This window comes from Mustela putorius, unplaced genomic scaffold, assembly GCF_011764305.1.
Source record: "Mustela putorius furo isolate JIRA1106 unplaced genomic scaffold, ASM1176430v1.1 tig00003836_pilon_pilon_pilon, whole genome shotgun sequence".
Lineage (NCBI taxonomy): Eukaryota > Metazoa > Chordata > Mammalia > Carnivora > Mustelidae > Mustela > Mustela putorius.
In genome coordinates, this window is record NW_025421989.1 from 15,112,776 (window position 1) to 15,138,064 (window position 25,289).

At 46.8% G+C, this 25,289-nt stretch overlaps 1 protein-coding gene across 3 annotated transcripts in view; it reads right to left on the reverse strand.

The window, feature by feature from the left end:
* MAP3K15 (mitogen-activated protein kinase kinase kinase 15) overlaps positions 1-25,289 on the reverse strand; it is a 114,692-nt gene that overhangs the window by 54,701 nt on the left and 34,702 nt on the right. For all 3 annotated transcript variants that reach the window (XM_045089357.1, XM_013059635.2, XM_045089358.1), the window contains exons 4-6: positions 21,152-21,345; positions 17,988-18,156; positions 15,916-16,022 (exon numbers count right to left, since the gene is read on the reverse strand). In XM_045089357.1, the coding sequence (XP_044945292.1) occupies positions 15,916-16,022; positions 17,988-18,156; positions 21,152-21,345 (470 nt within the window). The remainder of the gene's footprint in view (positions 1-15,915; positions 16,023-17,987; positions 18,157-21,151; positions 21,346-25,289) is intronic.

The window sequence follows — 25,289 nt, forward strand, 5'->3', positions numbered from 1 at the left end:
AAAACATAATCATGACTACATTTTGTAAAACTGTCCCTCAGACAATACTGAAATCTCTACGGATAAAATGGAATGTCTTGACTTCATAATCCTTCTGGTGTTAGGGTGTAGGCTATGCAGGGGTAAGTACTGAAGTGGAGAGGGATACATGGGGGTTCCCTGTATTATTTCCTACTTTTTAAAAAATTATGTAAGTTGCCATATGGTACATCATTAGTTTTTGATGTAGTGTTTGGTCCATGATTCCTTGTTTGCATAGAACACCCAGTGCTCCACACAATACTTTTGACTGTGTTCGAAATTTCTATAAAACAAAAAAAGTCAAAATCCATCCTGACTCAACAATTCCACTTCTAGAATCTGTAATATAGAAAAACCCCTATATATTTTTATTCAAGAATTTTTGCACAAAGATGTTTATTATCGCTTTGCCCCTAACAGTGAAAAACTGGAGATAACCCAAATGTCCACTGACATACGAATGGTAAAATATAGTTTGTAACAACCAAACAATGGAGTATCATGCAACCCTTAGAAAGAGGCAAGTCTGTATGTGATTATATAGAAGAATTTCCATAAAGTTCATGGAAAAAACTGCTGAGCAAAATGAATAGCACAATCCCATTCTTTGCACTCAACACTAGTCACATATATGTTCGTGTGCACAAAGTCTGGAAGGATACACATTATATTGTTCAAAAAAAATCATTGCTGGGATTTGTACGAGGTGTTCCTATATATGTTTTACCAACAACTATTCTAATAAATGAATAAAGATATTATTCTTTTTAGTTTCTTGGCAATTTTACAAAAGGCTCTTCTATGCTTTCTTTCTGGATGACCTGTACCTCAGAAAAACTACTGTATCGTTCAGGACAGCAGATTGGTACCTCAAACAGCTTTCCTTAACTGGGGATCTGCTAGTGTATTTAGCTCCAGAGAAAATTATTTTATTATCTGAGTGACTGTTTTCTCCCTTCTCCCAAGTCTGGTACTCAGATAGCCCTATTCTCTGGATGCGTTAGAGTTCATTCAACTGATACAATAGATGCCTTAAGGTCTTAGCGTTCAATTCTCTGTGGAACCCAACCTGGGTTGAGAAGGGCTAATCTAGACACTTGGCATTCTTCTGGAAAGCTGCCATAATTAAGCCTGTATTACAACTCTAACTTTTTCTATTGTCTACATTGGTCTTGTTCTTACATACTTGATCTCGACGCTCTTTGTCCACAGAATCCAATTTTACCGGCCTGCAAACCAGATCTCTAAATGAACAGCCCACCCATGATACCGTCTCATTTTTAAGAGCCAACAGATACCAACCCAATTCAAATTTACTGGAGCATTTAAATAATGTCTACGGTCTGTGGTAGGAAAACACAAAAGATTAAAACTTGAATGAGGTACAAAATTTCTGTATCTGTTATGAGCCAACTTTTGAGGTGTGGAATATTCAGGATCTGAGAAGAATGTACTTAACGCTTCCACATGCTTCATTACTGATCTGGGTTCAGATTTGTTTGGTTTCCTTTGGACCATTTACAGCAACACTTCCCTTGAATGTTTTTCATTAGCTTGAAACTTACCCTTGTAACTCAAAACAAAAGGTCTTCTTAGGATTAAAAAAAAAAAGACAAACACCAAACATTAGCAAAAAATGAAAAGCAAAGTGATTCTTGGATTATAAGCCACTTTAGGACAGGTGCTAAATAGCTTATCCCTTTAGTGTTTAATCACCAGTTTTCAGATCTGTTTATCACTCTCAGATCCCGAAGTATACACGGATAGGTCTATAGATAAAAACCCATGTTTAATCAGTCCAGCAACACAGGTTTCTGACAATAAAGCCATTTCACACATTAAGAGACAGATATGAATTGGGGCGCCTGGGTGGCTCAGTGGTTTAAGCCGATGCCTTCGGCTCAGGTCATGATCTCAGGGTCCTGGGATCAAGCCCCACATCAGGCTCTCTGCTCAGGGGGAGCCTGCTTCCTCCTCTCTCTCTGCCTGCCTCTCTGCCTACTTGTGATCTCTGTCTATCAAATAAATAAATAAAAATCTTAAAAAAAAAGGAGACAGATATGAATTAAGATGGGAGATTGTAAGTTTGGCTTCATATTAGAATCACCTGGGAAACTGTAAAAACCTCCGCATTGATGTTGCACTTGAGACCAATTAAATCATTCTCTGGAGATGGGATCCAGCCATCAGCGTGTCTTACCCCGGATATTTGGACCCAATAGGCCTGGGTCACCGCTGAAAGCACTGATCACTTCTTGGCCCTCCTCTTGCCTGACCTACCAGTCGCACTTGACAGCTGAGCACTCCTTCCTCCTTGGACCACTTTCCTTTGCCTTGCAGGGCACCACACAACCCTGATTTTCCTTCTACTTTAGTCTAATTTTCTGGCCCCTATTCATCTCCAGTTTTTTAAAATTTTTTTTTAAGATTTTATTTATTTATTTGATAGAGAGTGATCACAAGTAGGCAGAGAGACAGGCAGAGAGGGGGGGAGCAGGCTCCCTGATGAGCAGAGAACCCTGACCTGAGACAAAGGCAGAGGCTTAACCCACTGAGCCACCCAGGTGCCCCTCATCTCCCAGTTCTCCCAGTTTTTTTTTTTTAAAGATTTTATTTATTTATTTGACAGACAGAAATCACAAGTAGACGGAGAGGCAGGCAGAGAGAGAGAGAGGGAAGCAGGCTCCCTGCTGAGCAGAGAGCCCGATGCAGGACTCGATCCCAGGACCCTGAGATCATGACCTGAACCAAAGGCAGCGGCTTAACCCACTGAGCCACCCAGGTGCCCCTCATCTCCCAGTTTTTTAACACTGGAGCAGGGGTCCTCAGCCAAGCCTTGGACCTTCGTCTCTATGAGAAACTACACTAGATCCCTTCGCGATCCCATCTAGTGTCCCTCGTTTTCAAACCACCCACATTCTGATGACTCCCAAATTCCTAACTCAAGCCCAGAGCTCTCCCATGAACTCCAGGCTTCCATATCCAACTGCCTTCCTAGCATCTCACTTGCATGTCTAATATTGCAAACTTGCTGTGTCCGAAACTCAACCGTTCATTGTTCCATCAAAGCTGTTCTTCTCTACCTTATTCAATGACGCCCGATCTACTCTTCCTGTTTTCCATGCCAAACACTTCGGAGTCATGCCTCATTTTGTTAGCACTTTTTATTCAATCCAAAAATTGTATTGGCTTTTATTTTCAGCTATATCCAAAAGTGGCCTGCTCCTCATGACCCCCACCATTCCTACCCTGGTCCCAGCAACGGTCATTTCCTGCTTCTTCCCTCACTCCTCTACAATCTGTTCTCAACACAGTGGTCAGAGCGATCTAGCTAAACACTAAGTCAGGCTGTGTCACTCTGCTACTCAAAACGTTCTATGAAAATCCTCTATCTGGCAAGGAGTTAATATCCAAAATAGATAAAGAATTCATACAACTCAATAGCAGAAGAAGTCTGATTCAAAAAACGGGCACAGGAGCTGAAGAAACATTTTCCCAAAGAAGGCATCAAGAAGGCCAACAGACGCAGGGAAAGATGGTCAACATCATTTATCAGCAGGAAAACGCAATTCAAAAATCACAATGAAACATCAACTCTCGTTTGTTAGAAAGGCTAAGATAAAAACCAAAAAAAATCAAAAATCAAGAAATAGCAAGTGTCGGTGAGGATGTGGAGAAAAGGGAACCCTCATGTACTGTGGGTGGGAATGCAAACTGGTGCAGCTACTGTGGAAAACAATATGGAGATTTTCAAAAAAATTTGAGATAGAGCTACCATAGAACCCAGGAATCCCACTTGTGGGTATTTAGCTACAGGAAACGAAAACACTGATCTAAAAGGCCCCTGCACTCCCACTTTTGCTGTAACATTATTCACAACAGCCAAGACCTGCAACCGCCCAAATGTCCATCCGCAGATGAACAGTAAACAGTGTGGCGCACATACACAACCAGAATCAGTCCTAAACAGAAAGGACTCGTGCCATCTGCAACAACATGGGTGGATCTTGAGGGCATTATGCTAAGTGAAGTAAGTCAGAGAAAGACAAACACTGTATGATCTCACTTACATGTGGAATCTAAAAAAGCAACGAACCCAACCAAATCCAGCTCACATATACAGGGGACAGACTGGTGGCTGCCGGGGGTGGGGGGTTGGGGGTGAAATGGGTCGAAAGGCATAAACTTTCATGTATAAAATATGCAAGTCTTGGGGATTTAGTACATGGCATGGTGACCACAGTTAACACTGTATTATAGATTTGCAAGTTCCATGGGGTAATCTGGCCAGCTCAGTCGGTAGAGTGTGTGACTCCTTGATCTCAGGGTCTTGAGTTCAAGCCCCATGTTGGGTGCAGAGCCTACTTTTAAAAAAAAGTTCCCAAGAGAGAGCTTAAAAGTTCTTATCACAGGGATGGATGTTAAAGAGACTATTATGATCATTACATAAAACGTACATGTGTCACAGCATTATGCTATGCACCTGAACTAATGAAATGTTATATATCAGTCATAGCTCAAAAACAAACCTGACAAGACACCCTAGCAGGGCTCCCAAGTCAGAGCAGATACCTATCTTCTTTCAGTGGCCTGCAAGATTCTAGAAGATTTGGCAGCTAATTGCACTATCCACTCCCCATCACCTACTCGGGTCCAGCTGCACAAGCCTCTCCCATTCCATGTTGTTCCCTGGAACCTTCTAGAATGTTCCTCCCCAATATATTTACATGGTGTGCTTCCTCATCCATTTCTCTTTTTTCTTCATGTCACTCTCTCATAAAACCAGTCTTTTCTGAGCACTCAGCTTATACATGTAATCTGCCCCACCAGCCTCCCTACCACCGTAGCCTGTTTTAATAGTTTTACTTAGTTTCTACCATCTCTAGGAGCTCAACCGATGTCTATTACATGGATGGCAAACTGAACCGTACTGAACACGAAACCGTCTTCATCCACTGATGGCTGAACGAGCACAGACAATGACAGAGCATCCCCTACACGGCCCTGTACTCTCGAAATCCTGCAGCGGGACATAGTGAGGCCTACGTAAATGCACAGAAAGCTGCAAAGATATACAGCAAAGTGCAGAGAGAGAGAACTTCGGCAACACAGGTAGGATTAGAGAATAGATTTATAAGGGACAATTGCTTTCAATATTTCCCCACCCCCAGTTTTTCGCAAAAATATATAAACATATTTATTACTTGTGCAGTAAGCTACCCAAACTAAAAAAAAAAAAAAAAAAAAAAAAAAAACCACAACCCTGGCCTGGGAACTTTTACAGCTAGATTCTGGTTATTTTTCATAGCATTTACTATCCTTTCTGTGCCTCAGATCTTCACATGTAAATCATGTTTGACTTTGCTTACCTTACAAGGTGACTGCGGGCTACAGTGGGCAAGAGCTCTCACATGTCAGGAAGCATCCTGTCTGCTTTTCTGTCTCTCCTACATCATGCGTCTTTAAGAGAAAGTTCATAGGGTGGGAGAGAGTTCCAAAAAATCTTTCTCCAAATCAGGCTCTCAGAATTAACCCATAAAACGTCTCACTAGACCAGAGTCCTTTCTAGGACCAACGCTGTCTTAGGTGGCCCATCAAAAACCTTTTAAGAGATGCCTGCTTCCAATCACAAGACCGAGAAAGTCCTTCCACTCCCATGGCAACAGTCCAAGCCTGGACAATTCCCTAAACCGTACGGAAGGGGAGGTTGATTAACTCATTCCAGAGAATGACGACAACGCTCTCAGAGGTGAGCCAAAATCACGACAGCTTGCATGTTGGGGACCTGCTCTAGGTACTGCCAAATGGAAGAGTGAGTCTTTGACAGAGAAGCTTCACAAGGACAAGGAGAAAATCCGCAAAGTTTTGGTCGAAAGCATGGGCTGATGGGACAGAACGGCATCTGGAAGTGTCCCCAAGCAAAAACCTTTTGCTTCATGTTAGATTCCTCTTGCAGCAAGCTCACCCGCTGTATTTTGCCAAGACAGCCACAGTGCAGGAGAGGCCCAAAGTAGAAAGATACCACACGCACTATCAGAGCCCTCGGTCATGGGTCCCTGCAAAAACGAATCCAAAGACATGAGGAACAGCAGCCCCAAATCCTCCCTGCTCAAATACAGACAAGACCAGAAAGGTGGTGGAGAGACAAGAGGTGGGGGTTGGGCTAATCACGAGTTAATGGCTGAAAATGGAGTCCAGGACCAACCCAGCCATTCTCTAGAAGAAACACAAAAAATCAGTCATATATGCTAATTGCCAGACCTAAGAAAGGGCTCAGATAGCCAGGACAATAAACAAAACAAGTTATCCTTCAGTCTCCTTAGTTCTTCTAGATAAAATGTCTAGAATTAGGAAATGTGCATAGAAGAAAATGTGGCTCCTAATCAAGATAAAAAATAGAACTAGAACCAGAAATGACTGTTACTAAAACTGATTAAGAACTCACAACTATTATAAATATATTGTTTATATACACATAAATACATATGGGTGAAGAATTAAGTTATTTTGTGAGAGAAATGGAAACTCTCAAAAAACAAATTAGTAGAAACCCTAAAACTGAATTTAAAAAAAAAACAAAGAACAAAAGTGGCACTGAAAGGACCTAACACCAGATTTGGACACTCTGAGAGAAAAGATCGGTGACCTGGATGTGGATCAGTCGCCATTATCCAAACCGGGGCCGGAAAAGGATGGGGGCAGGGCTGCCAGAGAAGCGCACAGGGGAACTCTGAGGGATAAAAACCTTCTGTCTCTGATCTCGGTGGTAGTGGCACGGGCGTACTTATTTGGCCAGAGCCATCAAACAGAGCACTTCAAATGGGTACATCTTAGTGTATGTCTGTTGTCCCTTAAACCTTAATCAAGGTGGTTTTAAAAAGATGTAGAAACTGATCAGTGTTTCTGAAAGGTGAGTGTCCTGCTGGGCCAGTCACTGCACTCTGCCCTCAGATACGTTCCTCTGCCACCTGCTTCTCTCTGTGTCCTGGGGCAGCGAGCTCCCCCAGGCTGATTCTCAGGCTCCCAGACCTGACTGCCAGCTGCGAGCAGCCCGTGCAGGACCAGGGCGGACAAGCAGCCGCTGGGCCAGGAAGAAGCAGCCGGAGAATGTTCTCCTGGTTTTGGTGGGTTTCATGTGGTGGCTGTAGCAACAGCTGCGTCTCTTCTGTAAACCTACCTGCCGACAGGCTGGCTTGTAATGCTTCCAAGGGATCCCGGCTCCTAGATTCTGATCAAATCACCTCTTTCCTGTGTCCCTCCAGCCAAAGGAGGGACGGCAGCAGCCTCCTGCCAATGTGAATTCTGAGGGGCCGCGGTTCCCTGTTTGGCTACTCAGCTCTGCCAACAACCGTGTAATCAATTGCATATAGTCAATTTCCTCTATTTTAAATACGGAGAGACGTTTCTGTTTCCTGATTAGATCGTGACAGAAACACACCTGCCCCAAGGAAGCAGGTGCCTTACTCTGGCCAGATGCCTCATATTTACATAAGGTGAAAGGAACAGTTAGAGGTAACCTGGGTTCGAGTGTGGACAATGCCCAGAGCCGAAGAGACACATGAATGAAGCAGAAAGGTTGTTGTCCGACTCTACAAACAGGACCTAGACATGTATCAGGGCAGAACCACTATTAAATCATCCCATCCATGCCCCCAGGATCACAACTTTTTCTAGTCTCCTGGGACCACCAAGCAACAGCTTTAAAGGCTGGGCTTTCCAGGGAAGCAGGGAAGCGGCAGGCCTGGATGGGGAGCTGGGCTCTTCTGAGGCTGGCTTTTCACAAAAGCAACAGGTGGTGAGGAGTACTCCCATCTGCACTCTTGGTCCTGATGACACACTCTCAGGGATCCCACGTGGCGAGATCCGCTTCCACTCTACGCCTTATTTGCAAGTTGCAGTAGAGACTAGGATGTGTTCACTCAAACCCCTTTATTATTCTTCCTGGGCCCTCAGCCAGAACACATTTCCCAACTTCCCTTGCAGTTAGGTTGGGCCATGAGCCTGAACTTTGGCCAATGAAACACGCTATCGAGTAACGAACCTCACTTCCTGCCTGGGCTCAGACAAACCTCTCTGGTCGAGTCAGAAAGTGGAAACAACCCACAAGGCCGTCGGCTGGCAAATGAATAAATGAAAGGGGTTCCAGCAGCGCGATCGAATACTATTCAGCCACAGAAATTTAGTACTGACACATGCTACAACGTGAGCAAACCCCGAAAACAGGATGCTCAGCGAAAGAAGCCAGCCAGAAGAGCTCTCTTATCATAGTATTCCATTCATACAAAGTGTCCAGAATAGGCAAATCCAGAGACAAAAAGCCGATGAGTGGTGTCCTAGGCCAGCGTGTGGGGCGTGGGGTAGGGAGTGACTGCTAACGGATCGCCAAGTAAAACTGTGGCTGTTGAGGGCTGGGGAGGGGAGTTGAGGGCTAATGGGGGACCAGTGGCTTGTAATGAGTTCAGGGTTTGGGGGGCAGGAAAGATGAAAATATTCTAAAATTGGTTGTGATGGTTACCCAACTCTGAATATACTAAGACTGCTGGTTTGTACTCTTTAAATGGGTGAATTGTATGGTGGGCGAATTAGGTCTCAGGAAAGCTGTTCCCACACCTCCCTGGCAATTCAGCATGGTCTCGCTCTTCTCATCAGCCGGCTTTAAGGACTTTAGGGACTGAAGGGAGGGCAGAGCGTCAAGATGGGAAGAGAGTGGACTGTCGATCACCTGGAGAAGAGACTGCCCGAGCACGATATGTCCACGCTGCAATGACGCATAAGTGAGTATAAACCTTCATCGTGTCAAGGCACTGAAACTGTCACACTACTTGTGAGAGCAGTTACCCTACCCTAACACACAGTTACCAAGAAGGCACAGGTTTCCTTGGTGATGCAGACCAGTTCCCCCCTGAGTTCGTGTCCTACCCCACTCTGACTGACACCTGGGATCCCACGCTAGGAAAATGCCCATCGCTGCTGACCTTGACCTGGCCTATGCAGCCCTTCACTTTTCTGGATTGCCGGCTTTGGGCCAAGCCCTACTGAGATGGTGGTATTACCAGTAATTCTGCTGTTATACTTTTCTGTAGACAACCTATGTAGGACTTAGATATTCTTGTTTTCGCACATATAAAGAAAAATTCAAGAGATCTGCCTTCTACTACACCAATCCCTTCACTCTAAGGACCCAGGTGTCACCATACAGATCTCCTCCCACTGTAGACCACGGCAGATCACAGAGTCATTCATTCATTCATTCATTCACCCATTCAATGAATACCTACTGAGCACCAACTCTGTGGGGGGCACAATGGTCATAGGCACGGGTAGACCATGGCTCCTGCCCCCAGCCCCAGATTTAGTCTAGTGGGAGGGATGATAAATATTCGAATGGAACCAGGAATATGAGTGCTACGAGGAAAAGAGCAGGTGCTATGAGAATGTGTAACAGCAAGGACGCTGCTTGCAGGTAATGGTACTTTATGCAACCCGACCTCTAAGGAAAGAGACATTGTGTTAGACCCTGAAGGAGCATCGGATTCGGTCTGGCAAGCAACGGACACTCCAGACTGAGGCAACACCCACGAGGAGAACAGCCTGCCCTTCTTATGAACTGAAGGCAGGGGAGGGTGGTGACAGGGCAGTGAACCAGGAAGAGCACAGGAGGCAGGCAGGACCCAGGTCATGTGCGACCATTTCCATAATTTTACGCAAAGTTTCCTTGACTTCTCCTTGGAAGAACTCAGAAGCGATTCATGACACCTCACATTTTACTCCAAAGGGCCTTCTAGATTCCAGCTCTTCTTAAGAGGCCTTCCTCAGACACCATCGCTGAAGGTGATCTAACCCTGGGGTTGGGATTCTCCGTCAGGAAACAGAAGAACAACTCTCATTCATTTAGCCTCTTCTATGTGCCCGGCACGGTGCTAAGTTTTTGTACTTAAGATATTCTTAATTCTTAAAACCATCGCATTCCACATATGAGTGAAATCTTATGGTATTTGTCTTTCTCTGACTGAATTATTTTGCTTGGCATTACACTCTCTTCTCTAGTTCCATCCATGTCACTGCAAAGGGCAAGATTTCTTTTTGATGGCTGAGTAATAGTCCATTGCGTGCGCGCGTGTGTGCGCGCGCACACACACACACACACCCCCTCATCTTTTTTATCCATTCATCTATTGATTCCATTCATCTATTGATGGACACGGAGGCTGCTTTCATAATTTGGCATGTGAGATAAGGCAAAAAAGAAAGAGAGAGAGGCAAGCCAAGAAAGAGACTCGTAACTCTAGAGACCACACTGCCGGTTACTGGGGTGGGAGGTGGATGGGGGAGACAGGTGACGGGGATGAAGGAGTGTGCTTGTCGTGATGGACACGGGGTGACGGATGGAAGCCTGAGATCATTGTCTTGTACACTCGAAACCCATACAACATTGTATGTTAGCTATACTGGAATTGCAGTTATAAAAACCCACCTCACTCATTACCATTATCCTCATTTCTTCCACAGCAATGCAGTCCACAGTTTTATGGGTTTTGAACAGCAGAGTGGTTTTTTTTTTTATAATTTTTTTAAATAAACATATAATGTATTATTAGCCCCAGGGGTACAGGTCTGTGAATCGCCAGGTTTACACACTTCACAGCACTCACCATAGCGCATACCCTCCCCCCTGCAACCCTCAGTTTGTTTGTGAAATTAAAAGTCTCTTATGGGGGCACCTGGGTGGCTTAGTGGGTTAAGCCTCTGCCTTTGGCTCCGGTCATGATCTCAGGGTCCTGGGATCGAGCCCCACATCAGGCTCTCTGCTCAGCGGGGAACCTGCTTCCTCCCTTTCTCTATGCCTGCCTCTCTGCCTACTTGTGATCTCTGTCAAATAAATAAAATCTTTAAAAAAATAAATAAAAGACTCTTATGGTTTGTCTCCCTCCCAATCCCATCTTGTTTGATTCATTCTTTTCCTACCCACCAAGCCCCCCACATTGCATCTCCACTTCCTCATATCAGGGAGATCATATGACAGTTGTCTTTCTCTGATTGACTTATTTCGCTAAGCATGATACCCTCTAGTTCCATCCACGTGGTCACAAATGGCAAGATTTCATTTCTTTAGATGGCTGCATAGTATTCCATTGTGTATAGATACCAAATCTTCTTTATCCATTCATCTGTTGATGGACATCTAGGTTCTTTCCATAGTTTGGGTACTGGGGACATTGCTGCTATAAACATTCGGGCGCACGTGCCCCCTCGGATCACTACGTCTGTATCTTTAGGGTAAATACCCAGTAGTGCGGTTGCTGGGTCATAGGGTAGCTCTATTTTCAACTTTTTGAGGAACCTCCATGCTGTTTTGCAGAGTGGTTGCACCAGCTTGCATTCCCACCAGCAGTGTAGGAGGGTTCCTCTTTAGCAGAGTGGTTTTGAAGTATCTCTTAAACTGTTTAAGTGTGTGTGCATCCTGTGTGATTGTATTTTTCCATCACTCGTTAACTTTAGGAAACCCTCATGAGCGGTCTTCTTCAGCACAAAGGACTCCCCTGACACAGAAGTCAGGAGATGTGGGGACAAAAGGGAGAGAACCGAAGCAGGAATTGGTCAGAAAAGGAAGCTCTCTTGGGCCCAAGGAGGCTGGGGAGAGGACTGATGGAAGCAGTTTAAGTCCTCTGGGTTAAGTATTTCAAAAGCAAAAACATGTATTATTGGCAAGGCCACTGTTCAGAATGTATGGAGATGGTCTATTTCTCAGAAGAACATTGCAACTGGTCTTCTCGTATAAAAAATACATATCATGAAAGTGGCTTCAGCCTTCAGCTACCATCTATGCTCTCAGCATAGATGGCAGAGTAGAACATGTAAAAAGATGGCCCTACAGCTCCAAGAGGCCCAGGATTTCTTCTGGCTGTCCTTCCGGGAAACGGAAATAAGAGAAAGCTTTCTGGGCAGAGTTTCACAGATGATGCCGTGACATTACTAAACGAGTGTGTCCAGAGCACTGTGTGTCTCACTGATCGGCCGTTAGATCCTAGGCCCTTGCCTTTCTTTCTTTCTTTCTCCTAAAATGAAGGGTTTGGGGGTGCCTGGGCGGCTTAGTCATTAAGGGTCTGCCTTCAGCTCGGGTCATGATCCCAGGGTCCTGGGTTCGAGCCCCACATCAGGCTCCCTGCTCGGCGGGAAGCCTGCTTCTCCCTCTCCCACTGCACTTCCTTGTGTTCCTTCCTTCTCTCGCTTTGTCTCTGTCAAATAAATAAATGAAATCTTTTAAAAAATTAAAAAATAAAATAAAATGAAGGGTGTGGACCAGATGACTACTTTTCAGTGCACAAGATTTGTGCTTCTCTTCACGGCCAGGAAAATGATCACACAAATGTGTGTTCCCCTTTTGCCACACAATTCTAGTGACCCGGAGACCGATACACTATACAAGTAGGGAGAGGTCATCATTTTGCTACTTCTGACTAGTACCCAATAAAGAATGGTCATAGAAATGCACAACTTAGGATGGCGAGATCGAACCATGAACAGAAACCGAAGAGACCCAGAAAAGGATGCTGGTGGCTACGGCAGGAACAAGGAGCCCACACGGCCCTCCTGAGGATGTGTGTCCCTCTACCCGGGCAAGGATGTGGCTGGACAGCCCCAGGGGCTAAGGGTGAGCCGACTGCTGGAGGTTCTGGAACAAGACTGCAGCCTCCCTGGCACCGGCTGGATTCTCTAACACTCATCGGTCGCCCCTGCACGCATTTCTAGGCACTACAGGGGACTTTCCTCTATCCCTCCCCTTATTTATAGAGCGACACATCAGATATTCCAACCAGCACATCATGCGTTCAGCCTCCCCTCCACAATCTGAGGAACTCAGGAAGGAGTTGTGTTTTGCTGGAGTTGGCAGTCTTGCCCCGAAGACGCAGGGAGTAGAATACGAGAACATAACTACTTTGTGCAGGCGAGTCGTGTTCCTAACCTTCTACTGTGATTCAAGTACTCTTCTTACAGACTAGCTTTCTGCCTGCTGCCTGGATCCCTGGTCAGGTTCTTCTGGCTGCGTACCTAATCAAGTCCTGGCTGTGAAAACAACAGCAAATCGAGGAAACTACTCCTACAGGATTCCACGCCACCGAGTGGCAAGCAGTTTCATGGCTCAAAGCAGACTTGAAGCAGCTTTGAACACGCTTCTGAATGCTCAAGCCAGCTTTTCTAGTCATGGACAGCCCTTGCCATCTGAGGCTCAAATGTCATTCATGACTACCAAGCTTTAATAACTAATTCACGGCCACGATCTGCTCCCCTTCCTAAGCAGTAAAGGTCACCTGCAATGCAGGAAAATCATCTGTCCGTCGCTATATTCCCCTTTATAGACAGAAGGTGATGCCATGAAGTTTCTCAAAACCGTACACAGTGCTGAAGTCGACTGTGAATATGGTGACACCTTGCCTGGACTGTAAGACAGAGCCGCTGTCTCCTCGGGGCCTAGGAGGAAGACAGCCTCCGTCCGAGAGCAACGTGGTTCCGGCGCGGGCATCCCAGCTACTCCGCTTCCAAACTGGAAAGGCGCTGGTCTTGGCATCACTTCATCCTGCCACACCCATTTCCCTTAGAAACCAGTTTTCCATTTCACAAATTGGTTTTCTCTTTTATTGCATCGAGTGGATGGCAATTGGACTGTTCCGTTTCGACAATAGTTACCTCTACCCTGTTTGGGACAAGACACGGTGGCGATTCACTTCAATAGCCCTCTTCGTTTTTACTTAACAAACCATTTTTTTAAATAGCACTTATGGGTGTGCAGGCATTCTTCCAGGAAATGTCACCAGTGGTGACTCATTCAATCCTTATACATCGAAACGAATAGAAATCCTGTCACTGTTCGCCAGGATCCACCAGAGCAGGACGCCAGCTACGTACCCAACAGAAACGTGCCGTGCAGGTACACGAGCCACGCACGAGCCTCTCTGCAGCAGCACTGTTCTTCAGCACCCCAGACTGAGAACAAGCCCCAAGGAGAGCTCAGTTGTGGCCGATCTGTACAATGGACTATCCTGTAGCAACAGGAATCACCGAGCTGCTGACAAGCCAACAATGTGCATGCGACACCGAGTGAAGGAAACAGACGCAACAGAGTACGCTGTGATTCCACTTATATGAAGTTCCAGGACAGGAAAAATTCATCTATGTGGACAGCTGTTACGACCGCAGCTGCCTACGAAGGGGTGGGGATCGCCTGCAGAGGAGCACAAAGGAGCTCTCTGAGGGCGTAGACATGTTTTATATCGAGATGGGGTGGTGTTTACACGGTGCGTCCATTTATCAAAAGGCATCGAATTGTGTACTTAAGAGCTATGCATTTCACTGCGTGTACATCTTGCTTCGCTATCAAAGAGAGACGTGACGTCATGAGCATGAGGAGACTCCCAAAGCCACGGGAGCCTGAACACATGCGCTGTCCTGCCGATGCTGCCCGTGGCAAGCCCACAACGTGTAGCCCAATCCAGCTGCTGAAGCCAAGCCGGACTCTTGAGAGACCAGATGCAACAGTCCTCTCGCTCGGGTCACCTCCTATGCTCACTTTATTCACTCCCTGTGGAAGACATCAGCCACGGAAGGGAGATGGCAGGGCTAGAACATTCACGCACCAGGGATTTTGTGAGGTTCAACCTGGCCAACTCCTAGTTATCATCCTCCAAATCCACAGTAGCTGAGTTTGAAGGTGCACATGGCTGACCAGGTAAAGACTACATTTCCCAACTGCCCTTCTTGCAATGTGGGGTCACGTGACTGTGCTCTCATCAATGGAATGGGAGTAGAAGTGCCCCCCCCACCACCACCACATGCTAATTCTATATGCTTTAAAGGAAATTGTCCTGAGCTCTCAGTCTTTTCTCCCTTTGCACAGGCTGGAATACAGACCCGCAGTGACCTAGCTTCAACCAGAAGAGGATAACATTTTTGCAAATTCAAGAGCTACAAAATGGTCAAAAACCAGGTCCCCGAACAACTCCCGGAGCAGGGCTAAGCCACTCGTCCAGCCCACTCACTGCTACACTGCTAGGTGGGAGAGCAATTTCCGTCTTACTCAAACCACTGCACTCAGGGTCCCTTTGTTACAGCATCTTAACTAATACCAACCCCCGGCCCCTCGGCACACAACCTCTTGAGGCTCCTGATCTCCAGGCTGGAATTTCCACGTCTCACCAACTCCATCTAGCCCAGTATTTTGTCTTCCAAAGTTCATATTATACTAGTAAATGAAGAGAGCACCCTCTTCTATCCTACAACAGTCATCTAGTTGCTTAAACTCACCCCGCACAGTCCACAAGATACTATCAACCCCTTATTTGGGCATAAGAGATCCTTTCAAGACACAGCCGCAGCCCCCGCACTTAGCCTCAGGGGCACGTGTGTGCTTCCCCCGCAAACTGTACTCTAGTGGCCCCAGACGTTCCCAGGAGGCCCGCTGCACACGAAGAACACTAGGCTCCCATTCCTGCTCTGGCCAAGGAGAACGGCCTCTTCGCCAGCCACATCCCACACTCTCTTCTGCACGTGAGATAATTCTTACCACGAATTCCAAACCCAACCCCCAGGGAAGATGCTTTAAAAGCCCCAGGTGGAAGGACTTCTTCCCTCTGCTAGGCTTCCACAGCATTTGGGGCAAACCCTCATCAAAGCATTTATTCTTCCGACCTCTAAGGCTTTAGTTACATGTCCGATCTCACGGCTGGAGTATATGTTCCAAACACAAAATCCCTGAACCCCAAGATCAGATGCCTTGCCCTTTTTCATAACCTTGGCCTTTTAGCACCCAATCTGGCTCAGACTCAGTGAGGGTAGAATGAAAGAAGAACTGGACAGGTAGCATGTTTCAAAATTCTATATGTCCACTCTCACTCTTACCTGTTCAATGCAAATGCATAGTGGAATTTAATATTATGCTGGTCAGCCAAGTCACACGTGGGCAGCATTTCCAAGGTCTCCACCAGCTTCACCATGGCGTCATAGTCCTGTTGACAAGAGGTCCCAAGGTGAGAAAATCAGGAGACAGACAGCTCTTCGCAGATTCTTCTGGACAGTTATCAACCTAAGACTGCCTCAGCATTTAAATACAAGCCTTTCCCTACAGAGAGAGCGTTTAGTGAAATTATTTATAGCCTGTAACACAATAGGAGTGAGATTAAAAAAAACAAACAACAAAAAACTCAAAATGAACGAGAGAGAAGGCCAGACCAAGAATCCCTGCTATCAGAGGCCACAAAAGGATCAAGGGGATGAAGCAAGGGAGTCCAGCAGCCCAGAAAAAGATCCCACGCTGTGAGCGCCAGAGAGTTAACAGCATGAGCAGGGCCGTGGGTTAAGGTAAGTGCGAGATAAACACACAGGAAATCTTACAGTCACTGAGCACGGGAAGAGGGCAAACACCCCAGGTCCTTCCCATTTGGCCACATATAATTGAATTCATCTAAACCAGGATTTTTCCACCTTGGCACTACTGACCTTTTGGGCTGGATCCTTCTCGCTTGTGGGGGCTGGCCTGGGCATTCTGGGAGGTTAAGCAGCACCTCCCCCTTGCCCCTGAGCCGTGAAAACCAACAAGGTCTCCAGGCACAGCCACAAGTCCTCTGGTTGAGAACCAGAGTTTTACACCGCATAATTACCCAGGGAAACATTGCTACTGTGTCTGTCTCAGCTGGGTCCCCACTGAGCTGTGCCATCTGCTACCCTTTCGGCCAGGCTTCCAGTCACGGTGACTGGCCACCTCACCGCCAGCCAGACACAGTTCAGTGAGAAGAGCTGCCCACTGAGCTCCCGCACGCCTGTTCTGAGCTCAAGGAAAGGCGGCAGTGTATTCCAAGAAGCTTCTGGCTTACATCTGGGCCTAAGAGTCCTACCAAAGGAAGGTTATAAAAACAAGAGAGGCGTGAAGGCCAGGACAGGAGGAAGCCAGAAGCTCAGGGGAAGAAAGATTTCAAAAAAAGCTCATTTGCATTCTCTTGTCCCCTGGGCCATCAGTTGGTCATTGTCAAAATCCCTAATTGCATCTGCTATTAAAGTCAATTAGATGCACCTGTTTATCAGCAGGGCTCGCAGACCCCAGCAGTTGACTCTTCTTTGTTCAGGTCGTAACTGGGTGCCTCTCTCAATTTGATTTAAAGACCTGTTGTCAACAACCTCCAATACGGCTTTGTAGAATTCTGCACGGAAGGCACAGTGTCCTGCGTTCCCCCCCACCCCCCATCAAGGCATCCCTATAAATGGCTCGACAGCCTTTAACTTGGATGGAGGAAGCACTCCATTTCCTTCATGGTACCGCATCCCATAGACTCAGTCTCCAGCACTCCTCGTGAGGCCCCGGTGCTTGTTCTAGAGTGAACTTCTGCATGTCCTGGGTCCTAGATGCGCCTCTGCTACTCCTCCTCTCCCTGTCACTGATGGCCGGTGATCCCCGAAGAAGAAAATGACAAAGGCGTAAAGAAAGTAGCACAGAAGAGGGGCAAAGAGCAAGGACAACATTGCCTCAGTTGAATCTTGACTTTGTTAACTGCTGTGTGAACTTGAACTTGGACAACTTAACTTCTCTGTGCCTCATTTGTAAAACGGGGATAATCAGAGTATTCATCCCATAAGCTTGGGGAGAGGATGAAGTGAATGAGGATTTGCCAAGAGCTTGAAACAAGGTTTCACCTCAAGTGCATCTAAACTGTTAAAACTGTTAAACTGATTCTAAGCTCCTGTTATCGAGCCGTACAGTGAATGAGGTTTGGCCAGAGTGGCTGTCTGATGTGACAAAACCTCCAATGTTACTAGCACAGCAGATACGCTAGGGGACCTATGACCCGGCCACATACCTCTTTTGTCTACAAACAAGGCAGCTAACCACCGCCTGGTAGAAGAGTGCTCCCCGTGAGGACTTAATTCTCTGGCCAAGGAAGCACTCTGCACACGCCAGCCTCCGGGAAGCGGGCTCGTACCTGGATGTCGCGGTAGGACAGCAGCAAATTCACGATGATGTCCGCGGTCAGAACCTCGGTGTTGTCCAAGCGAAGTCTGATCCGAGCCAGCTCCTTTGCCAGTTCGTCACCCTGGTATTTCTCCCGAGCTTTCCGGATGTCGTTTAATAAGGTTTCTTTGTAGTAAGCGCTGGAGAGGGAAGTAGGACAACTTCTGGGCGCATCTACCTGCATCTGGGACTCTGTTTCCTTCAGCGGCTCAAAGCACCTTGGTCCTTAAAACCACGACAGAGCTGGACACACGGGGGCCTCGCCCAGGCCCGAGCCTCCCCGCACCAGCAGAGACAGGAGACAGGTTCTACCTGCTAGTCACGGTCTATGACAACCGACCACTCCACATCAACAAATGCAGATTGTTAGGACCTTGGAAGTACTTTCCAAGCTGACCGCTGTCAATCTATCAGGCGTCCCCACCTAGAAATCACAAAGCTTTTTCCACTCGGCCGAGAGCCAGAAACTGGGCGTGTCCTTGAGCAAATCCTAGAGGCTGTGCCTGGAAGCCTTTGGACAACCCTCCTCCGCCTGTCACTCCCACTCGCCGCTCATTTTCGACTGCCAGAAAGCTTTTCTAACATAAAACACAACTTCCTTCCTGGGAGCTTCTAGATGATGATAATAATAGCGATACATAAAAACATCTAAAGCGGCTCAAATCCACACCGCAATCTCTCACCGTAGCCTCTCAGAGAAGCAATGCTGGTATCTGGTACTTGGTTTAAAACCTTCACAAATGATCCAATTTGGTGTAGAGAGGCCAACTTGCAATGACCAAGAATGGATTTAAATATGGGCCTACTTTCCAAGTAATGTTTTAATGGAGACCAGACACTGCCAAGCAGTAATCTACCATCAATCAACCGGTTAAGTGGTTAAGAGGACTTTGCTGTAGAGAGAAAAACTAAGCTGTTCATGAGAAAAAGGGGGCAGGCTCGTCATGATCTCAGGGTTGTGGGACGGAGCCCCATGTCGCATCAGGCTCTGTGCTCAGTGGACAGTCTGCTTAAGACTCTCTCTCCCTCTCCCACCCACCCTGTCTCTCTCTAAAAGAAAGAAACCTTAAAAAAAAAGAGCAAGCTCAATTTAACAGTCTTCAGAGAAAGACAAATACTTAAGAAGGAATGTTATGTACCTTTAATAGTTTTAAAATGATGCCAAGTAAATGTGAATGCTCAAAATAGGACCCCAATTAACATTTAAAGAAGGAAGTCGTGCCCCACAGAAAGAACTCGGACATCAAATGATCAGTGCATTACCTTTTTTTTTTTTTTTTTTACTTTGTTTGTCTACTGCTTATCAATCCAAAGAGCAAATAGGCGGATTCTGCCAGTGTTTAAAATTCTCTCAGTCTTAGGAGTCATTAAGTTGGGTGACAGCCACTGTCCATTTGGTGGATGATAAAGGCATCAAAGATATGAAAGCATTATTAATTTAGCCTGACAAGTGAAAAGTTAGACTTTAGTGTTGTTTTCAAAGCTAATTCTGAAAACTAGTTTTAATGAACTGAGAAACCTCACAAGAGCTAGAACTTGTAGGTAAATAAACAAAACACTGACTCGGGGATATCACCGATGTAGCACACATGCAGCCGTTTCTGCCCGTGGTAATGAGGAAGGACACTGCTAACTGATGTGACCTTGGAAATGGCTTCAAACCCCTCTTCAGCACAAGGCTACAGGTGGCCTTTACCCATCTAGAAGAGCTGACCCCTGAGCGAAAAAATTATCTGTCATCCCTCTTCCAGATGTTTTAAACCAGAAGCCCTGCGTACCCTCTCACTAAGCATTCAAGGGGCGGAAGTGACCAACAGGTATTTCAAGCCCTTTGAAATCACACCACATCAAAACGGGTGTTTTCCTGCTGACAACAAATGCACGTTTCATGAAAAACGAACGTGAGCCCACTTCTTACAAGGCCTTGCTCGGATGGCAGACTCGAGCCAGCCCATTTCCTCATCAGACCTGAAAAGCTAATATTTGAAGAGCTTCCTCCCCAAATGTCACTAAAATGCTCATTGTGAGGCAAGGTGGGTCCGTGTCAGGCTCTGCACGAACGCGCCACTGCAGGTCCCCTGTCTGCTGTCCGCACGAGCACTGGGTCACCAAGACCTCGGTTTCTCGTCTCGTTTCCCCATGAAGGGGCGTAGAAGAGACTCTGTGTCCAAGCAAGAGATGACAGGATAGTCAAGGAACAGGCTGTTAGCAAGCGTGTACCTCAGACCAACACGACAGTGACACGTCACAGCGGGGGAAGCCACCGTCCGAGCCACAGTGGGATGAGGGGGCCTTTCCATTTAAAGCCAGTCCATCCAGGGCTCTGGATTCTCATTGGTCTTGGAAGGACATCTCCTTCTTGTGACATCACTTAAATGAAATCCTTAAACCTGGCTGTGAGGACGATGACTGGGTCCTTCGGTCTAGTGGATAACCTCAGGCCTCCAACTCTGAGAACCAGAACACCTTCAAGTCCAGCCTCTCGAGCACGGAGGCTCAGACAGGGGAGCGGACGGCCAGGAGGCTGCTGAGTGCGGCATCGTCTGACCGAGGACTCAGACCCAGACCTGCCCGCCTCTGAAGGAGTGTTCCCCACCTTCTCCACAAAGGACAAAATCTGCAAAGAACACATCCCAAGACATCCTGAGGTCAGGACGTCCTGTGGCTTGACTCAACGCGAGACCCTCATGATCCCTGTGACCTTGCTGAGCCATTTTAACCACCGCCAACAGCTGCACAGGGTTGGGAACAGGGGGAGACAAAATCCTGTTTGGAAAGGATGTTAAAACACGGAATCTCAGGGTTGAAAGAGCATAAAAACAGTGACTTCATGTCCTTATTTTCTAGATGAGAAAACAGCTACACAGAATTCTCTATCAAGGTCGCGCAGGGAGCTGGGTGGGGCCAGACTCGGGCTCAGCCCTCACCTGCTAAAACTCCACTTCTATTCTCTTTAAGGCCCAACTTAGCGAGGTAGCAAGGAACAACAGCCAAGTCCAGGGGCACTTAGAACGGACTGGCTGGGGTTCCCCATTCTCTGGGCATTACGGTCTCCTACGAGTCCACTGCCTCCACAAACGTGAAGGGAAAATTCCAGCAAAGCTCCCAGGGTTGCTGACTGCGAACGGGCATTACCATGAGGTCACGTGGATGTCCTTGAGGAGGCTAATAAACCTGTCCACCAGGGGCACACACAGCGGACCCAGGATGGTGTCCCAGTTGGGCTGCATGTACTCGGAGGCGCGCCTCTGGGCGTCACTCTCGCAGCAAAAATAATCCGCGCACGGTGTCACGATGTACGGGATGAAATAGTAATTGCCACTAGATGCCTGGAAAACAGAAACAGAAATGCATCACAAAGTCTTCGATGCAGGAGCACAGCCGTGGATTTGGGCAGGCGGAAACTGGTAGGTCAGGGAAGGAGAAAGCGCTAGAGAATGAATCACAGCGTGTGCGACAAAACAAGGAATCTTCTAGGCACAAGACCGGAAGCCCCACAAGCCCACAAGCCCGAACACAAAAATTTGGTTTCGGAGGTTGAACTGATCTGTGTAGGTCTCTGAACTTCCCTGGCAGAGCTTTTAGGGTTTTTAAGTCATGGAAATGATGTAATTTCACCACATGTCCCCCCCCCCCACCCCATAACAGGGAGCTTGAACCCATTGATAAGCAAGAACAGCATGGGAAAGGCAGATCTTTCTTTCAGCATGGATGGCAAAGCCCTGTTGCTGGACCACTGAACCACAAGTGAACAATTATAAAACTTTGTTGAGTAAAAATGGTCTTGCGGGGAACAGATATCAATAAATATGACTAATCCTGGAGATGTTTTAAAAAAGGATGCTAACGTTTTATTATGCCAACTACTGCTCAGGTAAAACAGTATCTTTTCTTCTAAGAACTAATTACAATTTGACTATGAATCACAATCCTTTGCAAAGCATAAACACTACCCCTAAAAAGCAGGGAATCATGCTGAATTTTTAGCACATCTGAAAGATTAAAATACATTCTTACAGAACATTCTTTTATCAGTCAAGCTTTTGTCTACACTGCCACAAAAAGCAACTAGCTTAAAATTCCAGACTTTTTAACTCCTAGCTCTTTGCTTCATTTTCAACAATGTCTATGATGCCAGATATATTTCATCTGATTTCTCTTTAATTTTTTTAAACTCAGTCAGTGGAATTATCTCAGGGTTTTAGATTAATATAGCCAGAACCTTGGGAAGCACGTTCTCTCCAAAAACAAGAGACCACATAAGGAAGATAGCTTCTTCTCAATTAGAAAGAAATTCAGTAATTACAGAAAACACAATCAGAATGCTGCCATCTCAGATCAAACAGAAGCTGTGGGAAAACCAGCACCACTGGGGAGCTCATCTCAAATACCCACGTGACCTAGGCTTGTAAGTTTTCCTTGTGAATGAGATTTGTTTACAGAACAGGCAGCACGCCTATTTCCACCTGAAGCCCAACTAACAACTTGTCCTGTAACTCTCTCTTGTACCCTGTCGGGCCTCTCTACGTCCTACTGAGACATGGTTGTTAGGCCCTAAAATATTTCATTAAGAAAAAATCACTCATGCTGCTCCATTCAAACGTATTTCACACTGGGTCAGCAAACTTGCTCCGTGAAAAACCAGTCGGGAAGGACTGGGCATTCCGTGGGCCAGTCTCTGTGGCAACCACTCAACTCGCCCATCAGAGCAGCAGAGCCCCTGAGACAACATGTGATCACGTGAGCAGAACTACGTCCCCACCAAAGTTTATTTATGGACACAACTGCATTTCATATTCTCACATGTCCTGAGATACTTTTCATCTTCTGACTTTTCCCCATCATTTAAATAAACATGCAAGAAGCACTCGGAACTGACTGGTCACACGAAAACAGGTGGCAGCCCTTACCTTACATTAAGCTCCATGATGTACTATTATTCCTGTATTCTTATTCCTGAAAACAGGATTTTCTGAGAATACTTACCCAGAAGAGCAGCTGGAGACTATCCCTGTGGGCACCAGATATTGGGGTTAAACCCCTCAAAATACAGATACCAGTGTTTTATAAAGAGAAGTGGCAAAAATTCAGGTGTGTGGGCGCTAACTGGGGTCAGGGAGAAAATTGCAGCTACTTCCCAGAAATCACTGGGAACTGCCTGAACCAGGGGAACAAAGTTCCCTTCCTGGTATTATCTTCAAATTCTCAAAGACAGACTCGTACTGTCCAGCAAAGTAAGGTTTGGGTAGGTTAGAGACAAATTTCTCCATCTATAATACAAAGCCATGTTATTGAAGTAAATTCAATGCCTTTTATGCAATCAGAAGGTTAAACTGCTTGTTTTTCCACAGGCAATAGGCTGAGTTTATGATAAAAACCTTCTGATTGCAGACAGAGGAAGACTGTGTGCATCAGTGAGGTCTAGAAGGTCAAATATCTGTGCAAAAGCGGAGTTTATTTTTTTCAAAAAGTTAGAGCTAGATTGGGGCTGGGGTGGGGTGGGGTGGGGTGAGAAGCTTCTCAGATTACCGCCCCAGAAGAAGAGCCCTAATCGGCCAAAAAAATTAACATTTAAAGTCTCTATGAATTGTCTGATGAGCATACAGCAAGTAGAGACACATTCAAGAAAACCAACTTATCTTGGTAAGAACATTGGATAATCTGCTCCTCCCCTATCCTCCAGCCCAGAGTGACAGAAATGCTACCCTCGTTGGGGACAGGCAAGAAGGGGCTCCCTTTTATTCCACAAGCTCTAGTCTAGGGTGATAGTTTCTCTCTCCTTGGCCAGGCTACCAACACTGTCATTCACCACAGCCCAGGCTGGAGCAGCTCTGTTCCAGGCAAGTGTGGTCAAGAGGACCAGTGGGCTCAGTGGGTTAAGTGGCTCCCTTCAAGTCAGGTCATGGTCCTGGGGTCCCAGGATCGAGTCTCACACTGGGCTCCATGCTCAGCAGGGAGCCTGCTTCTCCCACTGCTTGTGCTCTAGATCTCTCGATCTCAGACAAATAAACTCTTTTAAAGAGAGAGAGACAGAGAGAACCAGAGTTCCATTTCCCTGCCCAGTTCCCACATGTAGGCAAAATAGGCCCAAAACTGGGCCCTGATCATCTTTTGTCCCAGATTACAAGGAGTAAAGGTTCCCTATCAGGAGAGGCAAAGCTGAGAAGATTGGGGGCTGCCACTGTTGTGCGGCACCTCCCCCCAGAGCAGGTGGGAGTCAGGCTGTATCCCCCACCGCCCCCTCTGGAGCAGGGGTTCGGAGGCTCTGCCTGGGGCTAGAGGCATCCTGTAAGAACAGATAGCTCTGCGGCCCTCCAGAAGTGGACCAGAGGACCCACAACACAGGAAGGCCCACCTTACGGGCACCATCACAAACCAGGGAGATTCCCGTGGCAGGAAATGAAGAAGTCGGTAATTCAAGACGGCAATAGGTCGAAGGCAGACCAGCTCATTTCTCAAAGAGCAACAGGGTGGACAGAGCTAAGAAGAGCCTTCCGGAGGTCAGACAGAACCCTGAAGACGGGCCTTGATGGCTGCCCCTGCCAAGGAGCCCCACTTTAATGATCTCAGGCTGTGGAAAGCTCACATGCCAGGACATAGTCAGAAACACAGTCATGAACTGACAGCTCGGGTCTATTCTTCACACAGGAAGAATGCAACCCCCGTCACCCCTGAGTGGGGGTGGGAGGGTCAGGGCGGTTGTGTACATGCCCAGCGCTGTGCCCGCCAAGGAGTGGCACCAGAGGCGGCAAAAAGACTTCCCTGAACTAGTGTCATCAAGTCACTCAACAAACTGGCCAGCAACAGAAACGAGCTCCACAGACGGGAGGGAAAGAGCTCAGTATCTAGAGTTGCTATATTGCATTATCTAAAATGTCCACTTTTCAGGGCACCTGGGTGGCTCAGTCATTAAGCCTCTGCCTTCGGCTCAGGTCATGATCCCAGGGTCCTGGGATGGAGCCCCGTGTCGGGCTCCCTGCTCAATGCGGAGTCTGCTTCTCCCTCTCCGTCTGCCTGCTTGCCCCTTTTTGTGCTTACTCTCTCAAATAAATAAAATCTTTTTTAAAAAACATTTTATTTATTTATTTGACAGAGAGAGAGATCACAAGTAGGCAGAGAGGCAGGCAGAGAGAGGAGGAAGCAGGCTCCCGCCAGAGCAGAGAGCCCGATGCGGGGCTCGATCCCAGGACCCTGGGATCATGACCTGAGCTGAAGGCAGACGCTTAACTCACTGAGCCACCCAGGCACCCCTAAAATCTTTTTTTCAAAGATT